The sequence below is a fragment of the Rhincodon typus genome, chromosome 11 (genome assembly GCF_021869965.1).
Source record: "Rhincodon typus isolate 14 chromosome 11, sRhiTyp1.1, whole genome shotgun sequence".
In the NCBI taxonomy this organism is placed as follows: Eukaryota; Metazoa; Chordata; class Chondrichthyes; order Orectolobiformes; family Rhincodontidae; genus Rhincodon; species Rhincodon typus.
Genome location: NC_063342.1, coordinates 3,503,517 through 3,521,828, shown reverse-complemented (window position 1 = coordinate 3,521,828; position 18,312 = coordinate 3,503,517). Strand labels below are relative to the sequence as shown.

General features: G+C 41.4%; 1 protein-coding gene across 1 annotated transcript in view; it reads right to left on the bottom strand.

Annotated features, from left to right (window-relative positions):
• Positions 1-18,312, bottom strand: part of LOC109916713 (1,4-alpha-glucan-branching enzyme-like) — a 525,476-nt gene that overhangs the window by 193,954 nt on the left and 313,210 nt on the right. The window contains exons 10-11 of the mRNA XM_048602999.1: positions 16,373-16,463; positions 13,154-13,363 (exon numbers count right to left, since the gene is read on the bottom strand). Coding sequence (XP_048458956.1) covers positions 13,154-13,363; positions 16,373-16,463 — 301 coding nt within the window. The remainder of the gene's footprint in view (positions 1-13,153; positions 13,364-16,372; positions 16,464-18,312) is intronic.

Genomic DNA, 18,312 nt, shown 5'->3' with positions numbered 1-18,312 from the left:
GAAAGCAGACTAATGCTTTTCAATGTTTATTTTGCCTGCTCATAAAAGTCTCCCAATGCAAACAAATTTCCACTAATATACTATTTTCAAAAAAAGTTGCAAAAATACTGACAGATAGGTTAATACATGCAGCATTTTAACAAGGGCCAGGTAATGACACAAATAAAAGATGAATACAACAAAAACAGAAATTGCTGGAACAGCTTAACAGGTTTGGCAGCATCTGTGGACAGAAATCAGAGTTAACGTTTCAGGTCCAGTGACCTTTCTTCAGAACACAACCCGAAAGGTTAACTCTGATTTTTCTCCACAGATATAGCCAGACTGGCTGAGCTTTTCCTGCAATTACTGTTTTCGTTTCTGATTTACAGTATTCGCAGTTCTTTCAGTTTTTATTATGACTTGACAGCTATTGCAAAGGCTTGGTGATAGGGTGACTAAAACGGAGAACTCAATAGTTTATGTTCCAAAGGAATGGGCAAAAAAGAATGTGCAGTAACGAAGGACGATATCAATGTGGTGGTGAGCAACGTCTCCTCGAAACAGTGCAGCTGCATGTGCACTCAGCCACTCCAATGCTCCATGATCGACATTGGTACACCGATCATGGCACTGATTCCAGAAGTCACTGCCACACATGAGCCTTGGAGGCTTGCGCAGTCGTTAAGAAAATTGGAGAGAACGTTGGTGATGTGTCGTGATAAAGGTGCAATGTGGAATCGATTTGGCTGGAAACATAATTGTACAGAAAAGGCGGCACGGTTAGGAGCAGTCTACAGGCCCAGTTTGGTGTTATCAGCAGATTTTGAAAGATTCGAATTGGTCCTGCTTTCAGTCTCCCTCACTTTCTCACCAGTCTAAAGGAATTTTACCCAAATCAAAGGAATTTTGGAACATTCAAACACAGGGACTTCTCAGCCCACAGATTCAGTTGGCTCCGTGCCACTTCCCTGGTGATTGCAATTTTCTTGACCATAAGGAACAGGAGCTGAAATGGGCCCTTCAGCCCAGCGAGCCTGCTTCGCCATTAATCCTCAGCTCCTTTCCTGCGGTTGCCCTATAAGCCTTGATTCCCTTACTGTTTAAAAATCTCTCAGTCTTGACTGTATTTAGACCATGAAGACACAGAGCCATTCAACCCATCGTCTGTTCTCCCTTCCAATTCCTGACTCACTGTTAATTCTGGGATGTTGCTTACTACAGTAAATACTGAGGCAAAATACCTGTTCAACTCATCTGCCTTCTCCTTATTTTGCTTTAATTCCCGAGGCTCACTTTCTACGCTTTGTGAACACTTCTAATCAGAAATTCTCACCATGTTACTTCTAGCTGGCTTCCTCATTTTTTCCACCTAAGTAAACCTCTTGTATTTTTGTACTGTCCAATCTTCTGACCTGCCAGCTATCTTTTCTTCAAATTACTTTTTTATTCAATCAGGGAATGTGGCCTTTGCTGGTTGGGACAACAGTTATTGCTCTCAGAGGCCAAGAGGCCATCTTGAACTGGTGTAGTTCATTTGGTGTAGACACACCATTGGGAAGGGAGCTCCAGCATTCTGACTCAGTGATACTGAAGGAACAGCAATACAGTAACAAGTCAGGTAATAATTCAAAAAATACCTTTGAAGTTCCGCTTCTTCGTTTTGTGCCTAGCTCTTTGTACTCACACTTGAAATATGTAAAAGTAAAATATTTCCCAACAAAAATGGCACGGTGGCTCAGTGGTTAGCACTGCTGCCTCAGCGCCAGGGACCTAGGTTCGATTCTGCCTTCGGATGACTGTCTGTGTAGAGTTTGCACATTCTCCCAGTGTCTGCGTGGGTTTCCTCCAGATGCTCCAGTTTCCTCCCACAGTCCAGAGATGTGCAGGTCAGATGGACTGGCCATGCTAAATTGTCCATAGTGTCCAGGGATGTGCGGGATAGTTGGGTTAGCCATGGGAAATGCAGGGTTATAGGGAGGGGGATCAGGGTGGGATTCTCTTCGGAGGGTCAGAGTGAACTCAATGGGCCAAATAGCCTGGCCCCACACTGTAAGGATTCTATGATTCAAAAACATTCGGATGCAAATGAAATTACTCCTTGTTTGCCTCTTTGAACCATTTAATCTCCTGTGAAAAATTCAAAGGTTCCTTTTCGAATTGCTGCAAAATAAACTTGGTCAGTCACTGCATTTCCATCCATTAACTGGATCAGACTTTGTACTAATCCCAGCCTCAGAAAATACGCTCAATTAATGGAAAATAGATTCAACAAAAAACAAATCCTTCACAAATTTAGGCAAAAGATGGCAGTAGCACACATGCATTCCTCTAGAATACTGCAAGGAGGAACTCATATTTATATTGAAACCTTCACAATCTGTGGACATTCAAAACTGCTCTACAGTCAGTGCTGTACTTCTCAAATCTAATCACTGTTGTAGGTTAATATGCATGTTAGGTTCTCTCAAATAGATAACAAATAGATATGATAACTAGTGCAGATAGTGATATAATTTGAGAGGTTAGTTGGGAGCTTAATATTAAATCAGGACAGAGAAATCTACACTGTTCATCAATAACTTTATATGCCACTGTTAATTGAATTAAACAGTGTTGCTGTGCAGGGCCTGGAGATAAAAAAAAACGTTGATACTGAGCCACGTAAGAGCTATTCTGTTAGCTTCCTGGTCAGTTTTAAAAATGTCTAAAAGATGCAGCCATATCTAATACTGAATGGCTAAAACAGATGTTTACCCATATCTGCTGCAAGCCCTACATCCCTTGACCATAATAGAGCGAAAATGATGGTTGATGACAGGAATGGGATGACAGAATAATAGTTTTTTGGGGTCAGTGACATCCAAATTGGAGCGGAGAGTGCAGTCAAGTAAATCAGTAGTTGCATAATAAGCTGTAATGAAGGGTGGCCTGGAAGATTTCTACAATAGTACACAAGACTCTGGGCAGCGGCTAGATTTTATTTCTTCATTCATGGGAAAATTATTGGTTAAACCAGCATTAATTGCCCTTGAGAAGTTGACGGTGTATTGTAATATTGACCATGCAGACACTGCATGATGGATGGGCCCAGAACTGTGTGAATAAAGGTGGCCATAACTTCAATGCTGGAAATGGATTTAGCGTCAGCATTGGCCATTCCCAATAATGGCCAGCACCATCTCCTCCAGGGGATTACAGATGAACATGCAGGATAGGAGCAGAAAAAGGTTGCTCCACCATTTATTATAAGCTTACAGTAATGCCAACTCTACATTCTCACTCACAACCAATAACCTTGGCTACCACGCATCTAGCCAAATCTTGCATTCAAAATCCCCGCTTTCATGAGCTCTTGAGGAAAAACATTTGAAAGATTCATGATCTTCATTTTAAATGGCAGAGCCTGCATATTCAAGTAGCAACTCGAGTTCTACTTTCTTCCAATAGAGGAAACATCCTTTCTGCATTCAAACAGTCAAGAGCCTACAGGAATTTATATGTCCCAACAAGTCATCCCTTAAATTTCTAAACTCCGATGGTTACAGCCTAGCCCTTCCAACATTTTCTCATTGGAACAATTAGTCTGGTTAACATTCCCTGAACTGCTTACATCCTTCCTTAAATAAGGAGACCAATACTGTACACAGTACTCCAGATGTGGTCTCATGAATTCTTGTGCAACTGATACATAACCTTCCTACTTTGGTATTCAATACCACCTGTAATAAATTGTAACAGGCATTGAGTACAAATGTTTGCAAGTCATGTTGCAGCTATGTAAAACTTTAGTTGGAGTACTGGAATATTTGGAGTATTGTGTACAGTTCTGTCCGCCACACTACTGGAAAGACGTGGAGGTTTTGGAGTGGGTGCAAAAGTGGTTTACCAGGACATTGCCTGGATTGGAATGTATTAACTATAAGGGGAGGATGGACAAATTTGGACTGTTTTCACTAGATAATCGGAGACTGATGGGTGACCTGAAAGAAGGGGGAATGTTGAAAGGAGATGTGTGAGGCAAGATTTTTTTTTTAAAAACACACAAGGTGGTAGGTGCCTGGAATGCTCAGCCAGGGTAGATGTCAGAAGCAGATACTATAGTAACATTTAAGAGACATTTGGACAGACACCTGTTGGGATAGAGCAGTATGGACCACGAGCAGGCAGATGGGATTACTTTAGAATGGCGTCATGGTTAACAAGGATGTGGTGGGCCATAGGGCATGTCCCTGGCTGTTATGTTCTAAGTTCCAAGCAATATCCCGACAATAATGCTGAAGGTTTGTGCTTCAAAATTAGCTATGTCTTTCGTTAAGCTGCTCCATTACAATTACAATACAATGATATGCCCATCAAAGTGGAAAATTACCCAGCTATGTCACTCCACTGAGGATAAAGGACATCTCTTTTTTCTATCTTTTCCACAATGTACGTTTCCCAAAAACCTTGGAGCTTCAATCTTTCATGCTGTCGGGGCTTAGACTGTCTTCACTAATTCCCTCAGCACTTGTTCCAGCCACAATGCACTCCCCCAAGTACAGACTAGCTTTAATTGGTGCTAGCCACTCATAGTACGGGCCCCGCTGCTTTGACCAGCCAAAGAACCATGTGATTAGTCCTGCCTGGATCCAGAGATTATTCAAATGACCCAGGCAGCATGGGGTCAGCAAGCAGCCGAATTACAATCAATGGGCAGGAGGTTAATTGTGCATCACGATTCCTGCACTGTTTTAAGGGGCTATGCAATTTAGCTTTTACTTGGTCATTAAGAAAGAGACATCTGCTTTCTTTGAAAGTCAGCGAGATGAAGAAGCTTGGAGAATCCACCTTCAGAAGTCCTTACTAACACCCATAGGAGAGTTTTGGGTCCAGGGTTAACATGTGTTACTGTGTGTGGCTGTTTAAGATATTTAAAATGAAATAATTAGCATTACTAAATGACAAATTGTCAAACACATTGCTGTCTTTAGTGTTATAAAACTTAATGAGCAAAAGGACATGTCCAATATTATCAGTATACGGCTCCTTGGTGAGCTGTACCTTGGAGTCCACCTGCTTTGCTTGTACTGCACACTGTCTTCTCGACTTCTCTAGATATCCCATACTTCCCCCGACTATTGACATATCCTCTGGGTTTGTGCACATCTTTTATTTCTCTAATTTCTTTCATGATTACCTCCTTTTGTCTTGTCGCTTTGTCACTTCTTGTCATTTAATCATCTTCAGTCCTCCACATTCTGGCAAATTTATATAATTAAAGAGCCTGAATAATGGGGGAGAATTCTTTTTTTGACTTGAATACAATAGGCTATCTTCCCTATTGTAAAAATGTCAGGGATAATCCTGTACTCCTCGTACAGTAATCCTCTACACTTGCACACGCTGCAGGCTCAAAAGGGAGCCCTGAAATAAATGCCAGTGTTCTCAATCAGCTTTTACATCTGCATGAATATATCGGGTTTGTGACAAAGCCACAAAGAGAGCACAGGATTGCTGTTTAAAGAAAAATTCAAATCAATAACAATCTCGTAATCTTCAGTAACTCCATTTAAAACCCATTGAGTTTTTATAAGATTTTCTAAGTAGCGGTAGCAATGAAAAGAATTAGGAAACATGTGCTTTGTTATATTGATTTGTTTCAATTCATTGAGCTAAAAGGCAGTGATAAGCCATTTCCTGGGCAACTGCTTTTTGCTAACAGAGCCTCACAACACAACTAGATGGCACTGCCTAGCTCAGTAATGGAATGTGCAGGCTGGTCGTTGTGCTCACTGGTGCTACCTGAGATCATTTCACCAACTGGCCTCATCAATTCTAGGATAACAAGTTGATTAACAGGCCACATCTAATTAATAAAACCCATTAGAAGGTGTAAGAATACAATGCAAAAAGTAAAGGAACAAACTTGCAATTGTGCAGCACCTGCATGATTTCAGGACACCTCCAGTGTTTCACAGCCACCAAACTACTCTTTCAAAACTGTAGTCAAATGTCGAACTATTTTAAGAGTGCAAACTAATTTTCTCACACTAAGCTCCCACAGACAACTAATGTAAAACTACATCATCTGTTTCAGTGCTGTCAATTCAAAAATAAATGCTGTCCAGACATGAGGAAGAGCTTTAGTTTTCTTTCGAATAGAATCATCAGAACCCAAAGAGAGAAACAAAATCTCAGTTTAATTTCTCATCTGAAAGACAATACCTCTAACAGTGCAGCACTTACCAAGTACTGCAAGGGTGATCATGTGCTCAAATCTCTGAAATAGAGGTTGTGTTCATAAACCTCTCGAAGTCAGAAGTGTTCTACTCACCAAGCCAAGTATATGATTAACCCTGGCACAGTTTTCAAGTGTAATGCTGAGGCCTACTCTGGGCTCCTTCCAGCTGTGCTCAGCTAATTCTGTGTGTCTAGAGATTTGAATCCTAGACTCCTGGGTTAGCATTACGTCGAACAGGCTATCAGGGGAGTTACTGCGATATCATCCCACAGGCTGTTCCTTGCTGAATGCTGACCAGAGGGATTGAGCACTCTCAGCATGCTTTGGAACACTCAGTAGCTACATCAATCTACAGTGTCAATTCAAAAGGTAGGTAGCCATGTGTTTTCAGCTAGATATGGGTTTCATTAGCTCAAGATAGCCACAAAGACTGCAATTTTCCAATCTCTGGTGACTTTTAAAAGGGTTCCTTTTTCATAATTTAGCAGTAACTGTCACTTTTGAGAAGGAAGGAGTCCAATTAGCTCCCAACTCATATCTTTTCAATATTTGGCATCAGTAAGCGAAAGAAAAAAATGCAGGATTTCACAGCAGGAGAAGTGTTTTCGTAGGTCCATTTGATTTCATAATCTCAAAACATTAACTAGTTAACGGAAAATATCAGGAAAATCAATAACCTTTACGTCACAGACACAACCCTGCCTGAGCAAGGTAACACATGGAAATGTTTCTTTGATCGGACTATTCCTGGTTCTTTTCCCTTTCTGCTGAAAATGATGCTTTATGTTAGGGCTTGGCTTCACAGGCTTTGGGGGGACCACATCCCTACTCTCAATTGTGGTGTCCTGTTTAAACTGAGTTTCTAACCTGGCAAGTCCCTGAATAGATTTAAAGATAGATTTCTAAACACGAAAGACATCAAGTGGCATGAGGAGAGAGACGAGCATGGTATTGTGACAGAGGATAAGCCATGATTATATTGAATTGCAGAGCAGGTTTGGTGGGTCAAAAGGCCAACATTTGCTTGTAATTTCTATGTTTCTATTACCTGTGCTATCTCCCCTCTGTAATATTGTGAGATTTTGCCGGCACTTTGCTCAATTTCTGATGGAATTCTCATCCCATACACTTTTTAGCTTTCGGTTTGATTATGGCAACACACTCCTAGCCGCCTCCTACATGCTACCACAAACTTCACATTATTCAAAACTCCGCCTGCCTGAATTCTCTCACAAGTCCTGTTCACTCGTTACCCTCTTGCTCAGTAACTTAGTGATTACAGTTTAAACAATACCTTAAGTTTAAAATTCTCATCTTTGTTTTTAAAGAAGTCCATGGCCTTGATCCTTCCTACCTCTGTACTCATTTATGATTCCCACAAAAAAAGATTTCTGCATCTCTCCAATTCAGTACACTTGAGTGTCACAGAGTCTAATCTATTAATCTTTGACTTTTTTCAATTCTGCCTCTTGCACTTGTTCCAATCATTGGCAGCCATGCCTTATGTTACCCATACCTGACCTTTCAAAAATTACCACGTTTAGACCAGGTTTTCAGTCATTGGCCCTGATATTTCCTTTTGTAGCTCAGAATCAAACTCAATTCTGACTGTTCCAGAGCGGAGAAGATCATAGAATTATGCAGTGCAGAAGAGGCCACTCAGCCCATTAAATCTGCATTAACATGAGAAACACCTAGCCTTCAATCTAATCCCATTTACCAGCACTTGGCCCAAAGCCTTGAAGGTTATGACATATCAACTGCTCATCCAGGTACTTTTTAAACGGATGTGAGGCAATTTGCCTCTACCACTTTCCCAGGCTGCACATCCCAAACTGTCACCACCCTTTGGGTAAAAAAGGTTTTCCCTCACATCCCCTCATCTTGATTCTGTATCCCTGGTGACCGATTCAAAACAGCTGCTCCTTATCCACTCTGTCCATGCTCCTCATAATCTTATACACGTCAAACAGATCACCCCTCCGTTCTCTCTCTGCTCCAACAAAAACAACCCAAGCCTGTCCAACTTTTCCTCGTAGCTTGCATTTTCCATTCCAGGCAGCATCCTGGTGAATTTCCTCTGCATCCCCTCTGGTGCAATCACATTTTTCCTGTAATGTAGAAACCAGAACTGCACACATTACACCAGCAGTGCTCTCACCAAAGTTCTATACAGTTCCAACAGTTCCCTGTTTTTGTAATTTATACCTCAAGTGATAAAGGCAAGTGTCCCAAATGCTTTTTGTACTGCTTTACTAACATGCCCTTCCACCTTCAGAGATCTATGGACATCACTCCAAGGTTCCTTTGTTCCACAGAATTTCCTGCTGCCATGCCTTTACTGAATATGTCCTTGTCAAATTAATCCTTCCAAAGTGTATCATCTCATACTTTTCAGGGTTAAATTCCATCTGCCACTTACCTGCCCATTTGACCATCTCGTTTTTATCTTCTTGTAGCCCAAAACACAAACTCATGTTAACCACGACCAATCGTTGTATAAAAGGTTTTTGCAAAGATTTGTAGCTTGGGTTGTGGGTGAAGTTGTTGACTTGTTTGCCAAGCTTTGTTTTTTTTGTTCAGGCATTTCACCACCATGCTAGGTGATATCGTCACTGAGGCCTCCGACGAAGCGATGTTGTTCTACTCCGCTTGGAATTTATACCGTCCAGTCATTTATAGTAGTGTTATATGGTATTTTGTAAATTACATTGGTTCGGCATGTTGTGGGTATGGGATCTTTAATTCTTGTGAGTGTTTGTCATAACATGGCTTTGGGCTTGTCTGCTACCATTATTCCTGGAAGAGACCCACCAATTCATCAACAATGTATTTGCTGGGATTAAATTCACGAAAGAAGAAGAAAACAACAATCAGCTTCCATTTCTGGGCGTCACAGTTGAACGTATGACCACAAGGAGTTCCAAACTTGGTAAACAGGAAAGCAACCCACACTGACCACCAAATCCTCAACTTCCACAGCAATTACCCCAACATCCACAAATGAAGTTGTGTTAGGACACTATTTAAACGGGCCACCACCCACTGCAATACTCCAGAACTACACATGAAAGAGGAAGACCACTTATACAAAATCTTCGCTATAAATGGACATCTCCGCAACTTCATCCGCAGGTGCCTACTGAACGAGAGGACACAGTACACCCTAACACACTGGCCACAATGCCCTACATCAAGAACATATCAGAACTGACAACAAGATTCCTACGACCAGTAGGAATCATGGTAGCAGACAAGCCCACAGCCATGTTACGACAAACACTCAAGGATTAAAGACCCGCGACATGCAGAACCAATGTGGTTTACAAAATACCATGCAATGACTGCCACAAGCATTACATCGGACAGACAGGAAGAAAACTAACCATCAGAATACACGAACATCAGCGAGCAGCAAAACGACACAACAAACTTTCCCTAATATCAGTACACTCGGACAATGAAGGCCATCAGTTTAACTGGGACAAGGTAACCATAGTAGCCCAAGCCAAACATAGACATGCACAGGAATTCCTAGAGACATGGTTCTCAACCCATAATGCAATCAAACATATAGAATTGGACCCCATGTACAAACCCATACAGAAGAAAACTGGAAATGCCAGTACTCACCATAACAGACCGGACAGTATAAATTCCAAGCAGAGTAGAACAACGTCGCCTCATCGGAGGCGGCACTGATAACGTTACCTAGCATGGTGGTGAAACATCTGAACGAAAACAAGCCAACTCAGTGAGCAAGTCAATAACCTCACTTATTTTGTCATCTGCAAATTTACTCAACTAACACCCCATACATTCATCTACGTCAATTATATAAATGACAAATACTAGGGGACCCAATGCAGATCCCTCTGGTATGCCACTGGACAATGGCTTCCAGTCAGCCTTCTGTCATCACCCTGAGTCCTACAACTGCGTGAATTTTGATTCTAGATTATCAAATTACCTTGCAAGTATTTGTATTCTTGGTTAGTCTCCTATGTGGGACCTTGTTAAAGGCTTTGCTGAAATCCAAATAAATACACTATCCTCATCTACGCTTCTGGTCACCTTCTCAAAAAATTCAATAAAATTTGTTATGCATGATGAAGCTGTGCTGAGTATCACTGATCAAGCCTTGTCTCTCCAAGTGGAAATAGACGCTGTCTTTCAGAATTTTTTCCAATCGTTTCCCTACCACTGATGTGAGATTCACTGGTCTGTAGTTCTCTGGCTTATCTCCAGAACCCTTCTTAAATATCGGAGCCCCATCAGCCCTCTGGCATCTCCTCTGTGGACAGAGAGGAATTAAAAATTTGGATCAGTCTTCTTGCACTGTCCTCCCTTGCCTCCCACAGCAGCCTGGGACACAATTCATCTGGGCCTGGAGCAATGTCCGCTTTTAAGCCTGCTGACACCTCCAATACCTTGTCCTTTCTTATGTCAATTTGTTCAAGCACCTCACAGACTCTCCCTTTGAGTTCCATTCCTTCATCCTCATTCTCATTCTCTTAGGTGAAGACGGATGTGAAGTATCGGTCTACCACTCTACCAATGTCCTCTGGCTGCGCCCACAGGTTACCCCCTGGGTCTGTAATGGACCCTACTCTTCCCCTGGTTATCCTCTTTCCATTGATATACTTATAGAATAGCTTGGGATTTTTCCCTACTTTTACCAGCCAGAGTTTTACCATACCCACTCCTTGTTTTCCTATTTGCTTTCTTAAGCTCTACTCGGCACTTTCTGTATTCCACTAGTGCTTTTGCTGGTTTGTTTCTTGAGTACCTGCTAAAAAGGCCCTCTTTTCCTTCTCACCATATGCTGGATATCTCTGGTCATCGAAGGCTCTCTGGGGTTGTTACTACTTCCTATCACCCGAAAGAGAACATGTTGGGCTTGTAACCTCTTCAATTCCTTTTTGAACACAACGCCTGCTGCTCCTCTATGGATTGCCCCACAAGCAGCTGTTCCCAGTCTACCTTGGTCAGATCTTGCCTTATTTTACTAAAATCCGTTTTCCCTCAACCAAATTTTTTTTTGGAACTTATCTATTTTTTTGATCATAATAAGCTTAAATTGTACCATCTTGTGATCACTATGACTAAAATTTTCACCCCCACGACCATCTGTCTAACTTCATTCCTCATAATTAGGTCCAGAACAGCTCTGACCTTTGATGGACCCTCTACATATTGGACTGAAAAGTTCTCCTGTATAGATTTTAAGGAAACCATGGCATCCAAGCCCCTAACACTATGTCTATCCCAGTTAATGTTGGAAAAGTTGAAATCACTGACTATAATTACCCTTTTGTTATTATGTTACAGACCTCCAAGAATTGTCCCCTAACGTGCTTCTCAATTTCCCATGAATTCTCTGGTGGTCTATAATAAAAACCTAGCAACGTGGCTGTCCTTTTCTCATTCCGAACCTCTACCCACAAAGCTTCATTCAATGCTCCCTCCGAGATGTTATCTCTCCTTACTGCAGTAATTGGCTCCTTAATTAATAATGTAATGCCACCTCCTCTTTCATCGCCTCCTCTGTCTTGCCTAAAGATTCTATATCCCGGAATACTGAGCTGCCCATCCTGTCCTTCTCTCAACCACATCTCTGTGATGGATACTGTATCACACTTGCATGTGTCAATCATTGTCCTTAACTCATCCGTTATACCTGTGATACTCTTGTCATTAAAGTAAAGACCATCCGGCCTTACTTCCTTGAAAATTGGGGAGGTGATGGCCTAGTGGTGTTATTGCTGGACTGTTAATCCAGAGACGCAGATAATGTTCTGGAGACCCAGGTTTGAATCCCACCATGGCAGATAGTGGAATTTGAATTCAATAAAATAGCTGGAATTAAGTATCCAATGATGACCATGAACCTATTGTCGATTGTTGGAAAAACCCGCTTGGTTCACTAATGTTGTTTAGGGAAGGAAACTGCCATCCTTACCTGGTCTGACCTACATGTGACTCCAGACCTACAGCAATGTGGCTGAGTCATAACTACCCTCTGGGTAATTAGGGATGGGCAATAAATGCTCCTTAGCCAGCGACACCCTCATCTCGTTAATGAATAAACAAATTAATATAGCTGCCCACCCTCTGACTTGATTGCTTTATTGCATGATTTTGTGCCCTTATTCTGGTAACATTCTGTACCCAAACCCACCATCCCTCCCCAAACCAGTGAATGACTTAAACTCTTCCCAAGATCTGAAGGAAAAAACAACACCAGCAACAACTTGCACTTGTGTAGCTTCTTTAACATACTTAAAAAGATCCCCAGGAGTTTCACATAAACATCAAATAAATTTAGATGTCAAGCAACATAATGAAATACTGTGCTAAGTGACCAAGAACCCAGGCGGAGTTTGGTGGTAGGGGCAGAATGGGGACAGTGGAGGGGTAAGCATGATGAATGTAATGATGGATGCTTGAGGGCAGTAGAGTCAGAAGATGCCGAAGTAGATAGAAGATGGCAAAAGGACATGGTGAGCAACAGGTAACACAATAATTGTCAATCACCCTCTCAGGTTTTGCCAAGTCAATTTACTCATCGATTTACGAAGAGGCCCCTGCCTTCTGATTCACTGAGACTTGGTGTGAATCAAAGTAAAACAGAGTAGGATTATCAAGGTCAAGGATTAAAAAAAAGAACAAATCAGAGAAAATATAATTCACATGAAGTGATTCTGATTTCACTGTCTTCTGGCAAAACTTTCAAAAATATCCATCTGAAAGAGCCCTCAGAGAGTTAATTAGAGTGAGTTACAAAGAACTTGTTCAGCTTGAACAGCAGGATGCTGTCTAAAAGAAAATATTAAACAGACCTTAGTCAGCTTGGGGTATTTATTATAAAAGTCAAGAGTAGAGGGGAAAAGTGAAGTAAGAATAAAGTTAACACTAATGGACCAAGAAAGACATTTTTAAATTACTTACTTTGAATAGTTAAAAAGTCGGCTGTCCCACAGCAAGTGAGTGCCACGGGCTCCAGAATGGAAAAAGCAGGAATCAGTCCCGTCAAATAGGTTGAGACCATCCTCTGTGTTTTTCGACGCATGGCTGTGGACGACATCCAGCAGCACAAACAGTCCCATTGAGTGGGCTGTGTCAACCAGTTCCTTCAGCTCATCAGGGGTCCCAAAGCGACTATACACACAAAAAAATGCATACAAGAACATGTTACTTTTCTCTTATCATTTTGTTTGCTTTTTAAAGTGTCTGATCTTTATTGCTATCTGGGTCTTTCAATGAATGTCCTCACAACTAAGCTGTCACATTTTACTTCTGTGCTGTTGACCAAAATCAATATGGAATTAAAAAACACAAACAAAGTTCAAAACCCCCAGAAATCAAGTGCTCACATTATCCCCAACCGCAAAGCCACAACATTTTTCACAGCCTCTCACCAACAAACAAACCTTTTGCCACATATTCTCGCCAAACTGTCCTCTTCCTCCAATGCCTACAATTTAGAATAAAAGTACTCCAAAGATCACAGGTTGAGAATCCAAATCTCAAGCACAGTAAGGCCAGGCATCACACTGTGACCCTGAACCAGACAAAGTTCAACCTCCATTAGCCTTGCAAACTCTTAAAAAAAACTGAGATTCAAAGACTTATACAGCACAAAGGGAGGCCATTTCAGCTGTCATCTCTGTCCTGGTTGTATGAAAACAAAAGCTGTCCAATTTAGTTTTCAGCTCTAATTTAACTTTTAGTTATATCACTTCAACCTTGAATTGAATAGCAGGACACAAGCTAGAGTCAGTATGTGGATCCCACGTCATGATCTGAATAACTCATCAATGGAAGCCAAAGATCCTACGGCATTATCCGAAGGGAAACAAGGAATTTCCCTGGTATCCTGGTTAAAATACTACCCCCAGCAAAAGGGTTGGAAATCAAGGCAGGATTGATGGAATGAAGATACAGATCAGCATTGATATAATTTTCTGGCAGAACAGGATTGAGGAGCGAATTGCTCTATAAGAACAGCTAAATGCTAAACTCAAGTTGAATAGTTTTCCCATGTTCCTCCTTAATACGTTGTAAATTTCATTGCTACTTGTGGTACCTTGTGCACAAAATGGTTGCTGCTTTTGCCAAATGTCGACAAGTACTACATTTCAATAAATTATTCAGTGTTTTGGACAGGCAACTATCTCTGCAGAAGGGAAATCTTTTATTTCCCCTGCATATGAAGATAAATCATGTAAGGAGCAGCAGCTCTTTTCCACCAAGTATATTTAATATACATGTACCAGCTGACCATAAGTGAAAAATAAAAGTGCCATATAACATTGTTTTTAATTAATCTAATCTTTCCCAGCAGTTTCTAGATCTGGAAATATCACAGAGCAGAGCTTTAGCTTGGTAGCAAACAGCAATGCAGCAACTAGTTGGAGAAGCACAGACTCTGTAAATGGGCTGCTGCCTGTTTCACATGGACCGATATGGAACAATTCACCTTTTTTTGTAATCTTAGTGTGCAGAAGGAGCAGAGGGTGGGGTTTGGTATTAGCATTTAAGTTGTACCTCATCACATCTCTCAAAATCATACACTTCACCAACAAAGAATTGCTTGGAAGTACAATTACTGCTCTCTCTCTCTCTCTTTGAAACCAGCAGGATACCCCTGCCCTCAGCAGCAAGATATGTGAACGGTAACTCTACTTTTGGTCTGGTTGGTTGAAGCAGTAATGTTACCCAGGATACTGAGAGAATTACCAACTCTCTTTCAAAAGATGGCTATAGGTTCTTTAAATGACCACACACGTACTCAAACACACACATAAATATGGTTAACGTCTCATTCTCACCCATAATAAGATCAAGAACAATGAAGTAATAGCATGTGATTAAGTTCCAATTCATTTACAAAATTTAGGACTATGGGTTTAATGGGGTTTCATTGAACCAAATTTGCTAAGGGAGAGAAGCAGGGTATTGATCAATGGCTCTTCTTCAGATTTGGATTGGGATAGTATAGGTACCTCGAATCGAGCTACACAAAAACTGGGCATTAAGGTACTTTATCTGTATTTTAATAACTCTCAGTAACCTGGACTAGTGTGCACAAAGCATAATTTCAAATATTACAGATACAAATCTCAAATGTAAACAGTGATGGTAACTGTTGTTTCAGAAGGAGATGTGAACACAAATCTTTGAAGGTGGCAGGACAATTTTGAGAAGGCTGTTGAAAAGGGTACAAGGTGCTTAGTTTTATCAATAAAAGCAGAGTGTGCAAAAAGTAGGAAACTGCATTCAATGTTTTCGAAACTCTGGTTAGATCCTATCTGGAATAATGCAATGTTTTACAGCTCAACACTTTAGTAAAAATATCAAGGCTTTAGTGCAGAGGGAGAGTGCAGAGTGGGAATTTTTAACCATGGCACAGAGAAGATTTGATAAAGAATCTCAAAAATAACAAAAAATTCTGAATACCTTAGGCAGGGAGAACTGTTTCCAAAATAATAAGATTAGTAACAAGACGACATAAATTTAAGGCAACTGACAAAAGAAGCAGATGACATCAAAAATTTCTTCTTTTAATATAATCAATTGCTACAAACAGAAATGGGCTGTCAAAAAGGGTGGTGAAGGCAGATTCAATGATAGATTCCAAAACAGAGCTGGATAAAAAACACGAAAAGGAAAGGAAAAGGGTAACTCAGCTGCAATGGGCCAAATAGCCTGTGTGTGTTTTGCATGATTCTGTGACATCAGTCTGTTAAAGAAATCACCAGCGTGGAGGTTCATTTGTCACTTTTGCTTTTTCATAGAAATCATAGAATCCCTACAGTATGCGAGCACGCAATTTGGCCCATTGAATCCACACTGACCCTCCAGAGAGTGTACCACCTAGACCCACCCCCTATCCTGCATTTCCCACCCTAGACACTATGGGCAATTTAGCATGGCCAATTCACCCAACCTGCACATCGTTGGACTGTGGGAGGAAACCAGAGCACCTGGAGGAGCAGACGTGGGGAGAATGTGCAAACTGCACACAGACAGTCACCCAAGGGTGGAAATGAACCTGGATCCCTGATGCTACGAGGCAGCAGTGCTAATCACTGTGTCACCATGCTGCCCCAAAAGCTTCAGGAAGTAAGCGTGTCATGGAAAGGATAACACACTGGTTGGTCATACCTTGAAGCAGCAAAGAAGCTGGTAACTTGATAACCGAAACTGGCATAATAGGCATGCTCCATAATAGCCATCAGCTGGATACAATTATAACCTGCAAATTAGAAAAACAAAACAATTCTCTGTATTTTGAAATGAGGTTACTTTTAATATCTTGTAATTAAATAGCATTGATATAAACTCATCAGATCATTGCTTGCTGTCACAACATCCCTTCTCAACCCATTGAGCTATCCATCCAAAATGATGCATCTTTGTTCCCCACTGTAGTTGACAACTGATGGCTAAATCACAATCAGTCACTGAACAGCACAGCAAAGAAGAAGACTCATACCCCAAACTGCATACATTAGTTGTTTAGAAGAGCTGTTCAAATAGTCCCATTCCTTCTGCTCTTTTTCCCATAGCCATGATAAATGACCCCTGGGATTTATGTGACTTCATGTTTGAAATTGGTGACTTCCACATCTTGTAGTGGCAGCCTTTAATCTCATAAAACAATGGCTTATGCTGTGGTGGTCAACTATAGTAAGCATTGCCTGGTGTGGTGCCAAGTGTGGTGCCGACACTTGGCACCACAGTCTAATATGCCAATCTCTGCCACACTTACAACAGTGGCAGGTAGTCAGCTGAGAAGATGCATGACTTGCTGGCCACTGTTTTCTCTGGCTTCTAGTTTCTGCTCACTTATTCCAAACAGTTAATCTCCAGGGATCACGGTTATCAGTGACTGTCTCCGAATTGTCAGGGTTAATGTCCATCATCTTCAAACAGGGGGAGGCGACGGCTCAGTGGTATTATTGCTGGACTGTTAATCCAGAGACCCGGACAATGTTCTGGGGACCCGGGTTCGAGTCCCACCATGGCAGATGGTGGAATTTGATTTCAATAAATATCTGGAATTAAGAATCTAACAATGACCATGAATCCATTGTCAATTGTCGGAAAAACCCATCTGGTTCACTAATGCCCTTTAGGGAAGGAAACTACCATCCTTACCTGGTCTGGCCTACATGTGACTCCAGACCCACACAGCAATGTGGCTGACTCTTAACTGCGCTCTGGGCAATTAGGAATGGGCAATAAATGCTGCCTAGCCAGTGATGCCCTCATCCCACGATTGAATAAAGAAAAAAAAATCATGGTTATCAGCGACTGTCTCTGAGTCGTCAGGGTTAACGCCCACCATCTTCAACAAACTTGCTTACAGATATTCTTACACCACAGACATGGACCTGCAAGTGGCTGTGACCCACTGGTTGGTTCACTGTATGGAGAATCTTACAACATCATCGATCTGGTGAATGTATCTGAGACAGCACAGACTTAGCTGACTGTGCAAGGAGTGTACGCAGATGGAATTAGAACACTCCAGGACCTCTAGGCCAGTGACCTTCTGTTGTCAGGAGATGCTGAGGATACCCTTGGCTACTTCCAACAAACACCAGTTATAGTACTGACTCCTGAAAAGAGGAGATGGTGGCATAATGGTAATAACACTGGACTAGTAATCTAGAGGCCTAAGTTAATGTTCAGAGGACACAAACTCAAATTTAATTTAAATTTTATGAATAAATATGGATAAAGGAGGAGAGTAACATAGTTGATTCTGAAACAGAGTCCTGAACCTAAATAAACACAATTACAAAGGTGTGAGGCATGATCGGATTATGACAAATTGGGGAGTGTTACAAACATTTAAACAGTGCGTGGATGAACTTCAACAATTGTTCATTCCTGTTCAGCAGGAAAGTAAAACAGGAAAGATGGCCTGGCCACAGCTAACAAGGGAAATTAGGGATTGTATTAGATCCAAGGAAGAGACGTACAAATTGATCAAAAAGAGCAGCGGACCTGAGGAATGGCAGCAGCTTAGATTTCAGCAAAGGAAAACAAAGGGATTGATTAAGTGTGCGGGGGTGGGGGGGGGGGGGGGGGGGGGG